Source organism: Argentina anserina, chromosome 2 (genome assembly GCF_933775445.1).
Source record: "Argentina anserina chromosome 2, drPotAnse1.1, whole genome shotgun sequence".
NCBI lineage: Eukaryota > Viridiplantae > Streptophyta > Magnoliopsida > Rosales > Rosaceae > Argentina > Argentina anserina.
Window position 1 is genome coordinate 30,146,405 of NC_065873.1, and position 16,919 is coordinate 30,163,323.

At 38.1% G+C, this 16,919-nt stretch overlaps 3 protein-coding genes and 1 long non-coding RNA gene across 5 annotated transcripts; 1 reads left to right on the forward strand and 3 right to left on the reverse strand.

The window, feature by feature from the left end:
* Positions 1-160: 160 nt before the first annotated feature.
* LOC126805544 (probable monogalactosyldiacylglycerol synthase, chloroplastic) lies at positions 161-3,845 on the reverse strand. 2 transcript variants are annotated; one of them, XM_050532338.1, is made up of 8 exons: positions 3,247-3,845; positions 2,440-2,612; positions 1,965-2,126; positions 1,742-1,883; positions 1,194-1,418; positions 794-856; positions 631-705; positions 161-478 (listed from the first exon to the last, which is right to left on the reverse strand). In XM_050532338.1, exons 1-8 carry the CDS (start codon positions 3,757-3,759, stop codon positions 251-253), a joined length of 1,581 nt encoding a protein of 526 aa, XP_050388295.1. In that variant the 5' UTR covers positions 3,760-3,845; the 3' UTR covers positions 161-250. The 2 variants fall into 2 exon arrangements, with proteins under 2 accessions (XP_050388295.1, XP_050388296.1); XM_050532339.1 differs by having other exon boundaries at positions 2,440-2,626; positions 3,247-3,376.
* Positions 3,846-7,323: 3,478 nt separating this feature from the next.
* LOC126805545 (uncharacterized) lies at positions 7,324-8,711 on the reverse strand. The gene is made up of 3 exons (XR_007674133.1): positions 8,419-8,711; positions 8,177-8,314; positions 7,324-7,620 (listed from the first exon to the last, which is right to left on the reverse strand). It is a non-coding gene; the product is annotated as an uncharacterized LOC126805545 (long non-coding RNA).
* A 4,932-nt stretch (positions 8,712-13,643) lies between these two features.
* On the forward strand, positions 13,644-15,156 carry LOC126782597 (uncharacterized). The gene is made up of 3 exons (XM_050507874.1): positions 13,644-14,038; positions 14,560-14,709; positions 14,834-15,156. Exons 1-3 carry the CDS (start codon positions 13,805-13,807, stop codon positions 14,909-14,911), a joined length of 462 nt encoding a protein of 153 aa, XP_050363831.1. The 5' UTR covers positions 13,644-13,804; the 3' UTR covers positions 14,912-15,156.
* Positions 15,157-15,236: 80 nt separating this feature from the next.
* Positions 15,237-16,907, reverse strand: LOC126782598 (uncharacterized). The gene is made up of 4 exons (XM_050507875.1): positions 16,630-16,907; positions 16,418-16,543; positions 15,903-15,942; positions 15,237-15,451 (listed from the first exon to the last, which is right to left on the reverse strand). Exons 1-4 carry the CDS (start codon positions 16,846-16,848, stop codon positions 15,381-15,383), a joined length of 456 nt encoding a protein of 151 aa, XP_050363832.1. The 5' UTR covers positions 16,849-16,907; the 3' UTR covers positions 15,237-15,380.
* Between the last annotated feature and the right edge of the window lie 12 nt (positions 16,908-16,919).

The following is a 16,919-nucleotide window of genomic DNA, read 5'->3' on the forward strand; positions in this document are numbered from 1 at the left end:
TCTAAGAGTTGAAAAAAAAAACTCGATTTTAAAAAGATTCTCCACACCCTTAGATTTACATTAAATGGTAGTTTAACATGAATTTCATAGTCAAATATTGACCGTGTGAACAAAATTGTTTGAAGTGAACTAGAATTATTCCAACAAAGTATGTGGATCGTATTCAAATGAAGGAACAATTAGCGTATATAATTATTTTGCTAAATCACAGGCCTAATAACAAAATTGGTCAGGAGGGGGAACACATGGTTCAGGAATATTGGGGTACAAAGCTTCGTTGACGAACAAGCTCGTGCATATCATGAACAATCTTGAACACAGAATCAGGCCTTGCCAGCTTCAATGCGTTTTGCGACATGGCCTGGAGCTCATCAGCTTTCGGACCAAACCACTCCGAAACAATCCTTGCTATCTCTTTTGGAGATTTTGAATATTTCCCACACCCATTTTCGACAACATATGGGACATTTCCAACTTCCTATAGCCACAAGAAAGCAATCATTATCTACAATTTTCCAGAATATATGTTCTCATAGTATAGGGCAGTTTCACTGTACTATGAAAAGAAGTGGGATTGACAAAGAATAACAGTATCATATATCAGTGGGATTGGATTGTTGTGAAAATCACCTGCCCGGCAATGTAATCATTCAGAATAATAGGCAGGCCTCTTATCATTGCTTCTGCAATTGTCCCTGGGCCGGCCTATCAACAAGAGAGTTGTAAAAATATTAGAAAAACAGCAGATAATTGCCAGCATATTCAGCATGATGGTGAGAGCTGAGGAACTTACCTTCGTAATTATGCAATCACAAGCTCCCATACCTTCCTCCATTTTAGATACAAATCCCTTCACCTAAATACCACGTAACTTAAGATATCAACTTATATCTTCATGCATTCCTCCATTTCATTGAAAATCCATTACCCTTTAATATCAATCAGTTTTAGCCATGGGTTCTAAAAATACAGATATAAGCATGCATCTGTATGAATGTTGTATAGGTAAGAAAAGCTTTGATGATTGGTGGAAAGTTTGTTCCTAGAGTGATGTCATGATAGAATTGAATTACTGATGAAATTGCAGATGGATCTTTTCAAGGAATTCTTAGGCCACAAGTCATCGATAGGAAAAGAAAAGCATACAATACATGTGCTGAGTTGAAACTTAACTTCAGATGGTTTAAAAATACCTGGACAGGAACCTTCCAATTGATTGCACGCAACTTTTCTGCAAGCTTTTTGTTGCGGCCACATACCACAAGGACCTGACCCATAGGCTCACCAAGATTCTCATCATATAATGCATCCCCAAGTGCTCGAGCTGTTGCCTCAATAGGACCCATCCCTTCTCCTCCTCCCATTAGCAAAACAGCAGGAAGATGCTCTTCCATTCCTAAATCTCTCCGAAGTTCAGCCTACAGTGGCACATAGGTAAAGCATGCTAAAGGCAAGCATTTATCTCAACTCGTCTGAATTCCACACTAGACTCCCAGGCCTACTATATTATCTTTACCAGTATTACTTTTCCCATGACAAAGTAACCAAACAAAGAGGTAAGGTGGTATTCAAGCTTAAACTTCAAATTTATAAACCCATGTAGATTATATCATTATATGCATTACCATGACATAGAGAGGCGTAAAGATTTCAACTCCTATGAAAAGTCACAACCATTTTCTTTCAGTTATACAAACACTAGTGCGGAGGTCCAAAGTTGAACAACAAGAAGGAAACTAACCTTTGGTCGCACAGGCTTAACAAAAGAAGGCCGCACGGGGAGGCCATAAACCTTGATTTGCGAAGGCTTGAGTCCAGCTTTTGATGCTCTATTCGCAACCTCAGATGTCGGACAATAACATCTTGTTACAAGCTTATGAAACCTGATAATGAATACATATGATAAATATCAAAACTATAACTATGAAAGGACAACATTAGGAAAGGCTTTGTGAATAACCAACCATGTTGGATGACAAGTGCTTAAATCGGTTATAACTGTGGTAAAAACTATCTTCTCCAATAGACCCTTTTGCCTCATTATACGAAGAGGTACATGTTGCATCAGTGGATGCACACTAATAATAATATCAGGCTGGTATTTCATCAATCCTTTGGCGACCTCGCTGCAAAACAAATGAAGAAAAGAATCAGAAAATGATGCAGTAAGTACTATAAAATGACACCTAAGTCCTCAAGGTCGGTGATTTCCCCATACATTATCTAACACTGAATGTGTGTAGATACATACATAGTGAAATTTTTTGTGAAAGTTACAAAGCTCCAGCCCAGTGTAATATTAGCCTATTCCAAAATATGTTTGAGTTATGAGCATGATACTGATGGCAACTTCCAGAAAAGAAAAGGCATGGACAATATTCTTAGAAAACAGATTGAATGGACTAGGAGCATAAACTTTGAGCAATGACCAAGTCTTACCGAGCTATAAATGTAGAAGTGGCAGCGAAATTGGATTGATGTACCAGGCGTGGAGCTGTTCCATAATAAGTCATCTTCCATAATGGTCCATGTTTCACCAAGAAATTATAGCTCCTGGGAAGTTGATTGAATGGCCAGGGTGTATGATCCGACCACAAGTCTGTAACAAACACCTGTGACATGCACTCTTAACACAAAACATGATCAACATATATTTCAAAAAAAAAACATAATCAATATATTTATACATCCACATCCAATTAGTTTTTCCCCCAGTATTATGTATCATAGCCGAACAAGAAAGACAGGGATTGCATTTTCAAGTTTAACCAAATTGTATATTAAATCCTGTGGATTACTGAAGTAGAGTGGTGTATAATCAGTGTACAAACAATATTGATAGTTCATCGATACTGATGGAGCAGCCATAAGATGGCTGGAAAAGAAATATCATGCTTGGAAGCCTAACCTTTTCTGGCCCAAAAGAAAGTCTCCATGGTAGTTTAAGGGTCTTGTCAGGTTAATAAGTTAATTTTCAGTTACAAGAATAATTATGAGTCTAGAGTAAGAGTCTTTTAATGTCTTATTATTAATAAGTTAGCAGTTCTAGTCCTATGATTTTCTAGGAGTAGAGTTGTTTGAAGCCTATAAGTATGGATGTCTATTGTACTTTCAGGGTAGATTGGAATGAATTGAAAAGATCCCTGACCTCCCTCATTTCTTTTCTCCCTTCTAAACCGCTCTCTTTCTCTTTTATACCACCCTTCCCTGCATCAGATATGGGTTTAGGGTTTGATGATAACTGACCTGATATTCATCTCCAAATTCTTGATTAAAGGCGACCTTAATAGCTTCCGCAGAAGCTCGATGACCGCCACCGGTGTCACTCATCAAAATGAGCACCTTCTTGGAGGTGCCCGGCACCGCACCATTGAGGGCCACTCCATTATCATCATAAAGAGCGCAGCCAGTATCGCCCAAGCCAATATTGATGTTGTTGTTGTTGTCACCGGCACCATTGCTGTCCCCACCACCACCACCAACCCCAAGAGAAGCGAAGCCGATTGGGAATCTGTCACAATGGAACCTAATAGCTCGATTAAAGTCGGTGACAATTCTGCGAATGCCGCTGGCTCTAGTGGTCAAACTGAGAGAAGCAGTGATGAGCTTGGGGTTTCTGGGAGCATCAAAGTAGAGGAAATTAGGTGAAAGGGGGCTGTGGCTGTGGAGCCTTGAAGGAAAGGCGAAGCGACCCAATTGGGATACAAGGTCATAAAGAGGACTTGGTTCCTGGGTGCTTGTTATCGAAGGATTATGCATCGCTCCCCACTTCTTTGGGTCAACAGAGGGACAGATTCTTGTTAAACCATGCTCCTGAGATGTACGTTAGTTATATACGAGTGTAACTAATGGTAACTAATGCGTTTTGACTATCAATAACTCTCTCTCTCTCTCTCTCTCTCTCTCTCTCTCTCTCTGGGTTTTGGGGTAGAGACGAGGGGTTTGTGGCCACAGAGCGATGGTGTGTACACCGACTCCCACTGAGCCTGCTGGAGCGCGCGTGAGAGTCAGAGGTGTGGTAAACGGGCCCTGTATGACTGGGCCGGCCTGGGACTTTAATGGAAATAAAATACCACCGATCACGTTTAGTGCATGTTATTTTGTTGGTACTACCATGTGATTTTCATGCAATTTTTTAGTTTAGGCTTTTAAACAACAACGCACTTGTGTGTGCAGCCCATGTGGTAAACAATCATCGGCATATCTATATATAAATATATGTTGAAGGAAAAACATTATTAGTGTGTCTTCGTTAATGCAAATAAATGAATAAATTAATGACGTTTATGGTCAACGGATGTAACGGATCAAATACCATTATGTAGCCTTAATTGCTATTGTAATTACCATTTATTTCTATTGTAATCTTGACCCCCATATAAAAAGGATTATCAATGAGATGAGTAGATCATTCCATTTTCCCTACAACAATATATATATATTATTGGTTTAATTTTATTGTAATTATTTTTTATTGGTTCTTATATGTAAATATTTTTTTGTCATTTTCATCGCGTGCATGTTAATCATATCATGACGTAATATAATTGATTGGGTACACCACATAGCAGTGTCACGTGGTGTGGTGGGTACACATAATAATTACTCTCGTTGGCAGTTAACAACACCGTCCATTTTAAAAAAAAAAAAAACTTAAAACAAAAAATCATTAGACATCTTTATCAAAATACCATATAATAACATTTTCATGTCTTTTCTGCCTACAATAGTAACAATTCGGTTGAGTATTTGGTCAGACCGACTTAACCACTCCTAAAATAACATCCCAAAAGTTGAGTTTGAAAGAACATTTTAAAACAAGACAATTGTTGAAGAATAACTCTGTAACAAGTGATGAGATGTTGAAGTATGAGATGGACCTAATGGTGTTTCACGACAAGAATACATGATTATATGCTATATAGATCTATTTGAGTATTGCTAGGGAAATGAAAACCCTAGCCGTACCATAGAGCCTCGTGCTCTGATATTCTCCAAAACCTGAAACTTCCACGACGCTCGTTGTGCTTTCCTTCCTCCATCAATCAAGCAACTATGTCTTCCACCCTCGACATTGTGACGACAAGATTTTCCGCCTCCCTTGCTCTCGCAAGGGGTGATGGAGGACGACAAAATTGATATCTCGCACATGAACTCAGAAACCAAGGTGTACACCAACTCCAAGATTTACCTCCTTGCCAAGCCTCTCACCATCAAATCCTATAGTATTGGTGACTTGCAATCCCAATTCCGTAGGATTTGGGTGCTCAAACACAGTTTCAAGGTGTTATCCCAACCAAACAACAAGTTTGTTTTCAAGCTTAACCGGGCGTATGATTGTAACAAGGTGTTATGGGGAGGTCCCTGATACTATCTGAAGGCCCCAGGCAAAATTATGCTTAAGGTTTTTTCTGATCATTCTATTAGCTCTAATGTTAAGGATAAAGACAAAATTTAAGGTTTTTGTTTATTTTAAATAATATTTTACAATTATGTTTCCTCGTAGTTATAGGATGAATAAGTCGTGCTTAATTTAGAATGAGTAGACGTTATGTTATCTATCATATAAATATGCTCACAATCTCTTATTTATCTGAAGATGGTAGTGGAGGGATATGTAATAGTTATTCTGACATTGACCCTTTTTTTTATAAACCAAGTGGTTTCTTAAAAAACTTTTTTATAAACCAAGTGGTTTCTTAAAAAAAAAATAAGTTAATAAGTTTATCCCCGTTTATCATGATATCTTGATCTAATGATCTATCGTTAATGTGAAAGCAAATGTGTATATATAGTTATCTTATTGGCATCAGCTTATTTATAAAATGACATTATCTATTGATATTTAGTTATAAACGAACAATTAAAAAGTGAAAAGTACAATTGGGGTAGAAAAAAAGAAACAAAGGAGCGTCGTCTAGGGTTTCTCTAGATTTTTTTGCTTATGCTTAGCATCCCTTTATGCCATCGACATCATGTCTGAAGGCTTCAACACTCATGTTGTTGTTTCTCTCACAATCAAGAAGAAGGGCAAGGTGGCTTTTGCGGGGGCTGCTAGCAACGTAATGATTCCACAGAAACCTTTTGTCGTGGGACGTCGGCTCACTATGAAGAAGAAACTAGCTCCAAAAGCAGTGATCAACGCTCTGACATCCGTCTGGGGATACAAACATCATCTATAGATGCGTGCGCAGGGTGATCGATATGTGATGAAGTTCACAGAGGAGGCCGAAAAGAGACTACGTCATTGAAAATGGTCCTTGGTACTATAACAAGGTTTTGTTCGTCGCAACCGCCTTTGATTGTCTTTGTAATCCGGTGGTGATGCCTATTTTGAGTTTCTTGTTACGATGGAGATGTTTAGGTTGTTGTCGGCATTGATGACTCTTGAGGCGCTTGAATTAATAAGTGTATCACTGACAGTTGTGAAGGAGGTGTTTGGGAATGAGGTGAATGGAGGGCACTGAGCTAGGGTTTGCATCACTCATTTTCTGTCACATCCCGTAAGGGAAAATGACGGTATTAGAGTTAAAAATTATGGATTAATAATCGAACAAAGTCCGTTTGAACACTCGCTAGCTTAGAAACTTGTACAAATTTTTCGCTAAACAACAAACTGAGTTTTACAAATGTAACTTGAAAATAGAAACTCAAATTATGACTTTGGAAACACATGTGAAATAATTATACGAACTTTACAATAATTTGAAATAACGGAAGGTGATCAAAGAGTCACCGGCCCAAAACAAATACAACTATGACAACCCAAAATATACAACAATGTGACATGATTTATGATAAAACCTCGAAACTTATATCTCAATAAGAACAAGATACAAGAGAGAGAGAGAGAGAGCTAATAAAATAAAAATGATTTCAAACGGCCTAAAGGATGTGTACTCCTAAACTTCACATTTCCTAAACTCTTGTTGGCTCCTAACCTACACAAAAACTATAGTATGGGTGAGCTTCGTCCTCGCTCACCCAGTAGGGGCCAGCCCACCTCTGTGGTTTGAAAGTGAGATAGGTTAAGTTTTATGAAAACTTAAATAGTTTTAGATGTGAGCTCGAGTTATAAACGTTTTTATTGCAAAAGGGATAAGTTATCTTTTAGGGAAATCAATGCAAATATGTATGATGACCATCAATAATATCCAGCTAGTGGTGACCGATCCTAACAACTTGTAGCAGAACTATCAAGTCGAGACCAACTGCCTTTGTTGCAATAACAAATGAGTGAGAGTGTCCATTTAACGGAATGCTCTCAATAATAATGTAAGGTATGGATCTAATAATAAATAGGGCATTACCCCTCTGGAGGTTTACGGTTATTGACACCAAGGAGTTATCGGAATACCGTGCCCCATTCACTCTCAGGTCTACTCACTCATGAAGTATCCGTCTATCATCGGGTTTTAGCATTTATAAAGCAATAATGCATTTCATTTAACATTTAAATACATCAACCGAGGCATCGACAATGAATTTAAAGGTACAAAATACACAAAGGGGGTTAGCTCACCCTACTTGGATTGAAGTGCATAATCCTCGTTGCTATTATAGTTCCGAAATAATGATGATGATGCAACTCCAACTTTGTACGATTTCATTGCATCAACTCTGAATCCATTTATCAAAGAGTCAACACAAATTTTTCGAGTATTGTAAATTGACTCAATTCAGTATTCATAGTTTGACCAGGAAAGTCAAAAGATTGACTTTATGTTGACCAAGTATTCATGGGTTGACCAGGAATTAACCATGTTGACTAATTATCGACTAAATCTCGGAAAACCTGAAAATATTCTAACTTCAAATGTCGAGCGATAAAAAGCATACTTTAATGATATTAAAGCTACTCAGAATCGTATCAACGACTTTATTATTCATCGACACATTTCTAATTAAATGTAATTCTCGATTCCCGAACTGGGTGAGAATCAAAAATGACTTATGTAATTTCACAGGGGTAGTAAAACAGTAAAAATGGTAACTGTAAAAAGATAAAAACCAGGGGATTTACCCCTTCCTTTTCTGATCGGTCTCCGATCAAATCCTGTCTCTAAACTACTCCTAATTCCAACCAAAATTGACATACAAAAACACAAGAAGCATCACAACATCATGGCAAACACAAACATACCAAAATCAAAGGAACTTGGAGTTCAATTTCTACCTCAACGAAGAACATCAATACATGCAGTTGGTGCCCGAGGTCTCCTACTTGCTTCTGAGGCTGCTTCATTGCTGCTAAGACCAATCCAAGCTCGGCTTGGTATCTGGGTTATAAAATGAAGGTCGTCGAAGTTGAAGACTGGCAGCGAATCGAAAATAGGGAAAAGAGATTGAGGTTAAGGCTCGGCTTAACATATCGACAAAGAAAAGGTGTCATAAACGAGATAGAGGCTCAGGGCTTACCAAGAATTGAAGAATCAAGGTCGTAGGGGTCCACTGAGCCGTTGAGATGGCGGAGGAGGATTGTGGCAAACACGGTGGTGAGTTGAAAAAGAAGGAGAAACCAAGTCAGACTTCAATTCGTAAAATTGAACACATAATGAATTGGGTACTGGGATTAGAGGATAGACTCACCAATTGGAAACAAGGAGGTTCGCCGGAGATCAAGGTTTCGCCGACTTTCCACCGACTGCATTTCTTTGTCTTGATTTCGATCTGTTGAGAAACGAAGATGTTTCTATGATCGACGAGCATGGTTGTGTAGAGATTGATGAGGCGAATCCAATGGTGGAGATGCATGTGTGTGAGTCTTGCCTTGGCGGCGGAGGAGAAAGATAAGTGGTGGTGTCGGTCTCGGTGGAAGTCATTGAGAGAGAGAGTCGAACAGAATGGGGAGAAGAAAAGAAAACGTGAAGGGAAAAATAAAGAAAAGGATCTGGGTTCAGGTTAACAAATGGTCTAGGCTGGGCTTTCTCAAGCCCATAAACAAAAACTCAAAACTAATTTTCAGAAAATAATTTTTAAAACAAGTAAACTTTTAGAAATTCGTAAAAATAAAACCGAGCGTCAGAAAAATATTTTGTGAACACTTCCGAGCTCATGACGACATGTAACTTAATATCGACGTATTAAACTACGTTTATGACATTTAAAATAAATGTCGATAAATTAGTCCTAATGTATCGGTAATCGTAATAAGAAATCTCGGGTATTACATTCTTTCCCCTTAAAATAATTTCACCCATGAAATTCCAAGGGTTAGTTATTTGGTCAATTTGGTATGCTTGAGCATGAGGAAACCAACAGTCGAGGTCCACCAAATACGTTAGAACTTAGTGTTCTTGGCGTCAATCCGAGGGGAACCAAGGTAAGTGGTAAACAGGTGGGGGCGGCGCGCGGTTCGACAAGTGTCTCGTTTGTGGTGAGCACGACGTTGTTCACGAATCCTAACCCTAATCCTTTTCGAGCAGGTTGGGTTTAGATGCTAAACTTGGGTCTGTTGCTAGCTCTTCTGGCACATTTTCTCCCCCGACGCCGACATTCTCCATCTCTGGAGTTACAATGGTGGATATTGATAGGAGAACTTTGTGCAACGTTCTTAACATGTTTTTACCTCCATTTGTACTTTACTTAGCCATTATTATTGTAGTATTGAGTCTTTGAGTCGAGTTAGGAGTCTTTGGTTGCGTTAGTTGCCTTTTGGTGCCAAAACGGGTGTAAAATGCAAAAATTGTCGAAAGTGCTATAAATAGTAGTATTCCTTGTCGAACTAGGAAACCTAGTTGGGTTAGGATTTATTATTCGACATTTCTGTAACATTTGTGATTTATATTTATTATTTTATTTCCTTATTTTCAGAATTAAATGTGAGATAATGACTTGGAAATTAAGGAAAGAAATAGGAGAAGAAGGAAACAAAATGAGAAAAATGAAAGAAATAATTTAGTTTCTGAATAAGATGAAAATGAAATAGTATGTAGCCTCAAAGGATGGAAGGTTCATCAGGCAATTAAAAGGAAAGAAGAAGAAAAGAAGGAAACAAAAGAAGAAGAAAAGAAGGAAACAAAAGAAGAAAAAGGAATGAGAGAACAAATAGATAATTCTAAAGAATGCATGTGGCCTAGAAGAAGAGAGAATGCATGTGACCAACAAAGATGATCATCATTCAATCGAGAAGGAAAGAAAAGAAAATAAAAAAGGGAAATAGAGAATCAGCCCATTACCATGTAGCCCCTCTCACCTATTCCTCTATAAATAGCATGTCATTCCTACACATTGGTATCTCCATTCTCTCACAAACAAAGCCGAATTGCTGTCTAAATACATCCAGAAAATTCAAGCCAAAAACCTTCATCCATCATCACCAAACCGTGCTCATCCTCTTGCCTCCCCAAATCCGAATTCATCTTGCTTCATCCTAGAAGGTTTCTAATGTGTGATTCATCCATGGCTTGTAACTTTTCTTTTGGTTTTCTGAAATTTTCGATTTTATTATATGAATTCTTGGATGTTATTTTCGGTTTTATATATGAAGAACATAAATTCAGACTTATTTGGTTTCCTGTTTTGATTGTATGAACTCTTGAATGTGTGTTTATACCATGTGTAATAGCTATGGGCAATAGGGTTTTGAAATTAATTTAGGTTTTATTTCAATTTATTCCATGAACTTGTGCATCTAAATCAATGCTTGAGGAAGCCAAGGCCATGGTTCTCCTAAAGGTTGCGATTTAATTCACCAAAGTGTTCTTTGATTGAGTATGCGCTTCGTGTTTCAATTATTGATACTTGTTTAGGGTTGTGATAGTTCTAGGAATTTGCATCCTTAATTAAGATGAGTGACGCCATGCTTGCTTACATGTCTCCAATTCGATTTAATGTGTTTATGTGCTACTTTGTTGTTTAACTAGTACGCTTCGTTATGTTGAACTCTTTTTAGCATATGTTTAGGATTGAACGCTTCGTTGATTCTAAATAATTAAGAAGTCTTAACGATTAGATGAACCGCTTCGGACTCTAATTAAAATTGGAATTGAAATAGACTTATAAAGAATCGAAAGTACTTGCTGCCTATATGTTATCCTATGCGTGTCATACATGTTTCTTGAGTAGAATTCGTGTTTTGGTTATGTGATGAGTGGTAGATCAATTGTATATAAGTAATTTAGGATTTATTTTAAGTTGTAGTTTTAGAATCCAAATCAAATCCCCCAATAACATGATAAGTGTTGAGGCCCTTTTGATTTCCCGGACTGAACGATCCATGCTTATTCTATACTAACGATGATGTTTTTCAGGGTATTTTATAGACGTTCTAACCAACGATCTATCATATCTTGTCGCCAAGTTTGGGAGAACTGATCCGGTGGTGTCGCCGGTGATACTTCAAGCTGTGGAGGTCCCTTCGTCGGTACATGAGGCAACCCTATCCCTCCTGGCGCCGTTAGCAGGGTTGAGTGGCAATAAGAGGAGAGCTGAGATGGAATTGGTGGTGGTAAGGAGAAAGAGTGGTTATGTGTTGCAGAGTACATGGGCGGAAGTGCCGTTGGAGCTCCCTTTTCCGGCGGACCTTCATCTCCCCCATCAAGATGGGCTGCTCACGGCGAGTCTGCCGAAGAGAAATAGGTTGGTCCGGCCTCCGGGTCAGAAGAATAAGTCCAAGACCGAGGCTAAGATGTCTGGGGCGGGAAAAGCTGGACCGAGGAAGACTAGGTCGGGGAAGATTGGACAAGTAAAGACTGGGCCCCATCGGGCTTGATGTGTCTTAAAATGTTATTCGCAAGCGCATGAATCTATTGTAGCACAAAGATGCAATAGCAAGGTCGAACCCACATAGAATGTATGAAATTAGGAAAAACTAATGAAATCTAAATTAATTTAACACTAACCTAGTTGAATGAAATTTGGTTATGAAGTAGATAAAATAAAGACAAAATAAAGATAAAGATTACCTTGATGACGAAGTAACTAAGGTATCGGATTTCACCACATTAATCAATAAGTCTCGATATATTATCTACTAATTCCCAATTAGGAGTAGCAATCTATAAATAAATCTACTGTTTTCTCAAGATTTATCAATGAAGCACACATGAATAAATTCTAATGTAGACTCTTTTTCGCTTCTTAATTATGAACACCAAAGCATCACTTGTATACAAACTTATTTAAACTACAAAAGATCAAAAATTTTGCTAAGCATCCGATGTGAAACAAGCTCATTTGAATGACAAGAGATCAAAGGATTTCATATTAATATGATACAAAACCAAACATGGATTAATGAAAGTGACTTCCGAACTACCAAAAATGCATGACATTAGAGGTGAAAGGAACAAAGATTTTATTAATGCATATTGAAGCAAGAATCATAGGCATGAAATATGTGATTATGAGAATTAATAGATAATTGAATAAAACTTATTTCATAATATGGTTTCCTCCTTAACCTTAGTTAAGGAAATTTAGCAATACATAATACAAACTAAAAACATGCTCAAAACTATAAAATACAACATAGGAAAATAGCTAAGGAAATGGAAGAACAAAGAGCAACAATGTGTCTTTCAAATTCTCCCCACTCTCCTCTTTTCTATTCTCATGAAACAACATCTATTTATAGGGAAACAAAGATCTTCACTCTAGCTCCATCTCCATGTGAATATGACTTTACCTCTTTCAAAATTCTCAAGCTTGATGACAATAAGTCTTCACTCTAAATGCTTCCATACATCACTTCTCTCTTCATCAAATTCCATTTGCCCTCTCTCTCTCAATTTCCATGTGGAAAAGATGAATACTAAGAACACAATCTTTGAAAGAGTGAAAACTTAATTCATTATTTCAAGCAAGCTTGTTTCTAGCCACCTTATTTCATAGGAGATTGTCTCATGCATCATTCATGCTCTAGCTAGCTTCCATTTTTATGTATGTACCTATGAATCAAACAAGCAAAAGTAAATTCAACAATTGATAGCTAAGGTAATATTTTCAATACAACACACATTTTTTTTTGGTTAAGGAAAAACTTCATTAAAATTGGGAAACCCCATAGCCAATTAAAATTACAACATACTTAAGGAAAATTACAACTTAACACAATCCACATGGAAGGTGTAATTAAGTGTAACCCTAAAAATAAATTGAAAATTACAACATCATCTACAACACAAAACAAGCTGCCGCTATGGCCATAGCTGAACTCCGCAGTGGTTAATGCCGCCGGTAGCCAATGCTTGGTGAGGAAGACCAATTCGGATAGATGAGTATCGATAACAGTACACATTCTTCAAAGCTCGGTGGCCCATGTGGATGTGGTGATTTCAGAGGGTACTTCTAGGGGAGCTTCTCTCCCCTTTTGACGTCATGTTTGAGTTCTCAAGAATAAGTTAGCCATGCTAACAAGACGTGTTTGGTTACTTTGGGCCGACTGTATAAACTCAGCATTGGAATGTTAGTTTCTAGTTCTAGTTTTGTTAGTTGATTTTGAATTTTTCATTTCACAAACTCTTAATTATCGTTACTTCCAATTAGGGAATGAAAGTTTGTTTATGTTGTTACGTACATTACATGTTTTTTTATACGTGACGTTTTTTTTAAAGTGCAATTGGGAAACGGAGACGAATACGTGAGAATGGGGTGGGAGGTGCCAGGTCCAACAAGAAGGTGGGCTGTACAATGTGTAGGTTTGGAGTTTGGACTATGGGGAAAGAGGGAAGAATTTCGGTCAGCTCCGTGCCACAGAAAACCATATAAATTCACCATATTATAAAGAATCACTGCGTTCAAGAAAACCCAATTTTGATTCCGAGTTTTCCCTTCACATTTTCACAACCTTCAGAACTCGGAAATGACTAGCTGTATGTGTAGCAGAGCATCGATTGTGGTCAATCCGATTCACAGAGATGGTTTTGCATCGTTGACCACCCAGCTAACTCGTGTTAGGGTTTCTGTACCATGTGGTTCAAGAACCAGGCCCCTCGGAAATTCAAGGGTTTCTGGGGTGCGAGCTTCAGCTGTGGAATCCTATGAAGGCTCCTCTAATTTCGTTAATCGCATGGAAAAAGCATGGTTAATCTCTAAGGTACTTCTTATTCTTTCTGAGATTATCTCGTTTCCCTTATCTGTCGTCTGAAATTTTACATGTTTCAGTTGTGTACTGTGTAGCTACTAATTGGATTTTGATTCCATATCAGTCCAATTGTTAATCTTAATAAGTTCAGTTGGGGCGACTTTGAAAACTGGATGGTTATAGTTTTGATATGTTGGGTGGTTGGTTAGATGAGTATTGTTCATTGCCCAAGTAAACGCAGCAGTCTTAATGATGTGGTATATCTATTGCAAGTCTAATACCTCGCCTGAAAGGCAGTGTTGGATAATTTTAGGCTTTTAGCTGTGAACCCTGTGATAGCCTTTGGTGCTACATTGTAATGTCCTGGATAACACTTTCCGGCTTACACTGTATACAAAGATAGGTGTACCATTTTTCTTGCCAAGGTTCTTGGTGAATGCTAGGGACCCATGTAGCTGGTTTCAGCCATTGACCATCAACTGATGAGGTCCTCTTGTTGTGTTCTAATATTATCCTTGTTTATCACTTTTTAGCAACCAAGGCCTGTTGCTTGTTCTTCTTGCAACTCAAATGGGCATATCGAATGCAAATGGTGTGCTGGTACAGGCTTCTTTGTTCTTGGCGATAACATGCTTTGCCAAGTCCCTTCAAAAAGTACTAGTTGCGTCATATGTACCGGGAAGGTAAATCAAATTTTGATTTGCCAACACCATTCATTAATTTATGTTATGTTATCATCCCTCAATTTCCTAATGCACATGCTATAGGTAACAAATAATTAAAGTCCGCATACTTATGTTCATCCAGGGATCAATGCGATGCTCAGATTGTAAGGGAACAGGTTTTCGTGCCAAGTGGTTAGGACAGCCTCCTATATCCAAGTAGCAGATTTTCTTGATAGAGATTTCTGTCTTTCTGATGTCGAAAAGCCTCAAGCATCAAAGCTGAAGTAGAAGTTGTATTAACATATTCATGTTGTAACATACATTCTAGGATTATGGTCCACTTGTTGTAATTGCATATTCTTTAATCACAATAAAAGTCAGATCCTTTATTGTTTAAAGAACCCCTTACTCCACATATTTGTCTTAAAGCTTGAGATGCAATGAAATTGTGTTTTAAGGGTGCTATGCCTTTCTTTGTTTCTGTTGTTCACCTGCCAGAGGGCTCATAATACAGATGTAGTTTATGGTATTTCATCAACAATGTATTTGATAAAAAAATGCACAAATCATTCCAGTCAGATTCACACTTGAGACACATATTCGAAATCAACATGTTTTTGACGCTTTAGATTGGCTGCGTATAGCTTGCCATAGGAAAACAAGCTACTTCTCCCACCACAATACACTTTTCAGTTGCTTGAAACTATAGTTGAAAACAGTAACGTATTAATGTCGCCCACATCTGCGTCAACCTCATCATCTGCATCATCAACCCTTCGTCAGTATTTTTACTCTACATAAACTTTTGCTGGATATAGGTTATGGAAGTTTTCTGCTGCAGTAATAGGGGGCGATAGAGAAGTACACAACCGATGAAGGAAATATAATGGGGAAAAAAATAGTAGCTGATCAGCAACTATCAACCTGTGAAATGTCTACTCAGTGTCTCAATGATATAAATAAACTCGCGGAAACTTTTCTCTTTGTCTACTCAGTGATAAAACTCAATAAATCCGAAAAACAATCTCACCGATAAAACAAAGTCCCTTCGATTGGCTAATTTGTAAATAAGATGAGCCTCATTAATTATTCCCTTTTCATTATTAGTTGATAGTGGTGGCTCATACTGGCAGAAGCATTAATGCCTCATAGCCTCAAAAATGGTGTTACTGATCATTGTCAACAGAATTAACTGGACTGTGAATCATTACCTGCTTTTGATCTAGCTTGGACTTTCCACTCATCAATGATCTGCAAAAGCGATCAATATGATCATAAAATTGTTCATTAGGACCTCTTAAAAACAACAAAACTATAACAAATGTGAAGTTGCTGGGGTAATGTAGCAAGGCTAAATTTGGTTCGTCAGATGAACAAAGCTACCCGCATTTAAAAGGGCATTAATTCAAGAAAATTTAGCTCTGCCTAAAGCTAGGTTGATGTTGGTTGCTTGCTGGCAAATGGTGCAACTACTTAAGACACCATCTGGAAACTAGACAACCGAGAACTATGCAGCATATGGTAACAATGAGCAAGATAAAACACACAGAATACAAGAGACTCCATTTGATTACGATGAGGATAGAACCATATCAAATTGCAGGCTCCATCTAATAATCCCAGGGACTATAAAAAACTATGGAAATTGCAAACTAGTACTTGTTTTCTTGAGTATATACAAGCCGAATACACACTAGTTTGGTAGTGCAAATATAAAAGAAAGTACCAGATTGAAGTTGGCAAAAGCAGAATCATCAGAATCAGTGTTGGGAGAGATGCCCATGGAAGCCTCCATCCGCTGCACAAGATTTCTGTTGCCGACGAGAGTGGTCCTAGCCTTGTCAATCAAATCCTGCAAAACAAAAAAGCCTAGTGGAAAGCCCATCCCAGATAGCTATATAGAAAAGACTCGAGAGAGAGAGAGAGAGAGAGAGATACCTGCTTGGCTGTTAGCAGTTGACGGCACTGGTCTTCCAAAGTGGACAAGTCTTGCTGAATTTTCTTAATTCTGGAAACCAGCTTCATCGGGTTTGCATTTTGGGGATAGATTTGTTGAAATTCCTTGTCGAGCCTGTGTTGAACCGCTGTCAGATCGTGGTTCGCTTTCGTCAGCAGCCTCACCAAACCCTCCGTTGCTTCGTGATGCTCTTGTCCCATTTTTGAAATGGCTTTCAAACACTGCGCGGACTGTAAGCTCTCTTCCTTTCATCAAACAGAGAGAAAAAAAA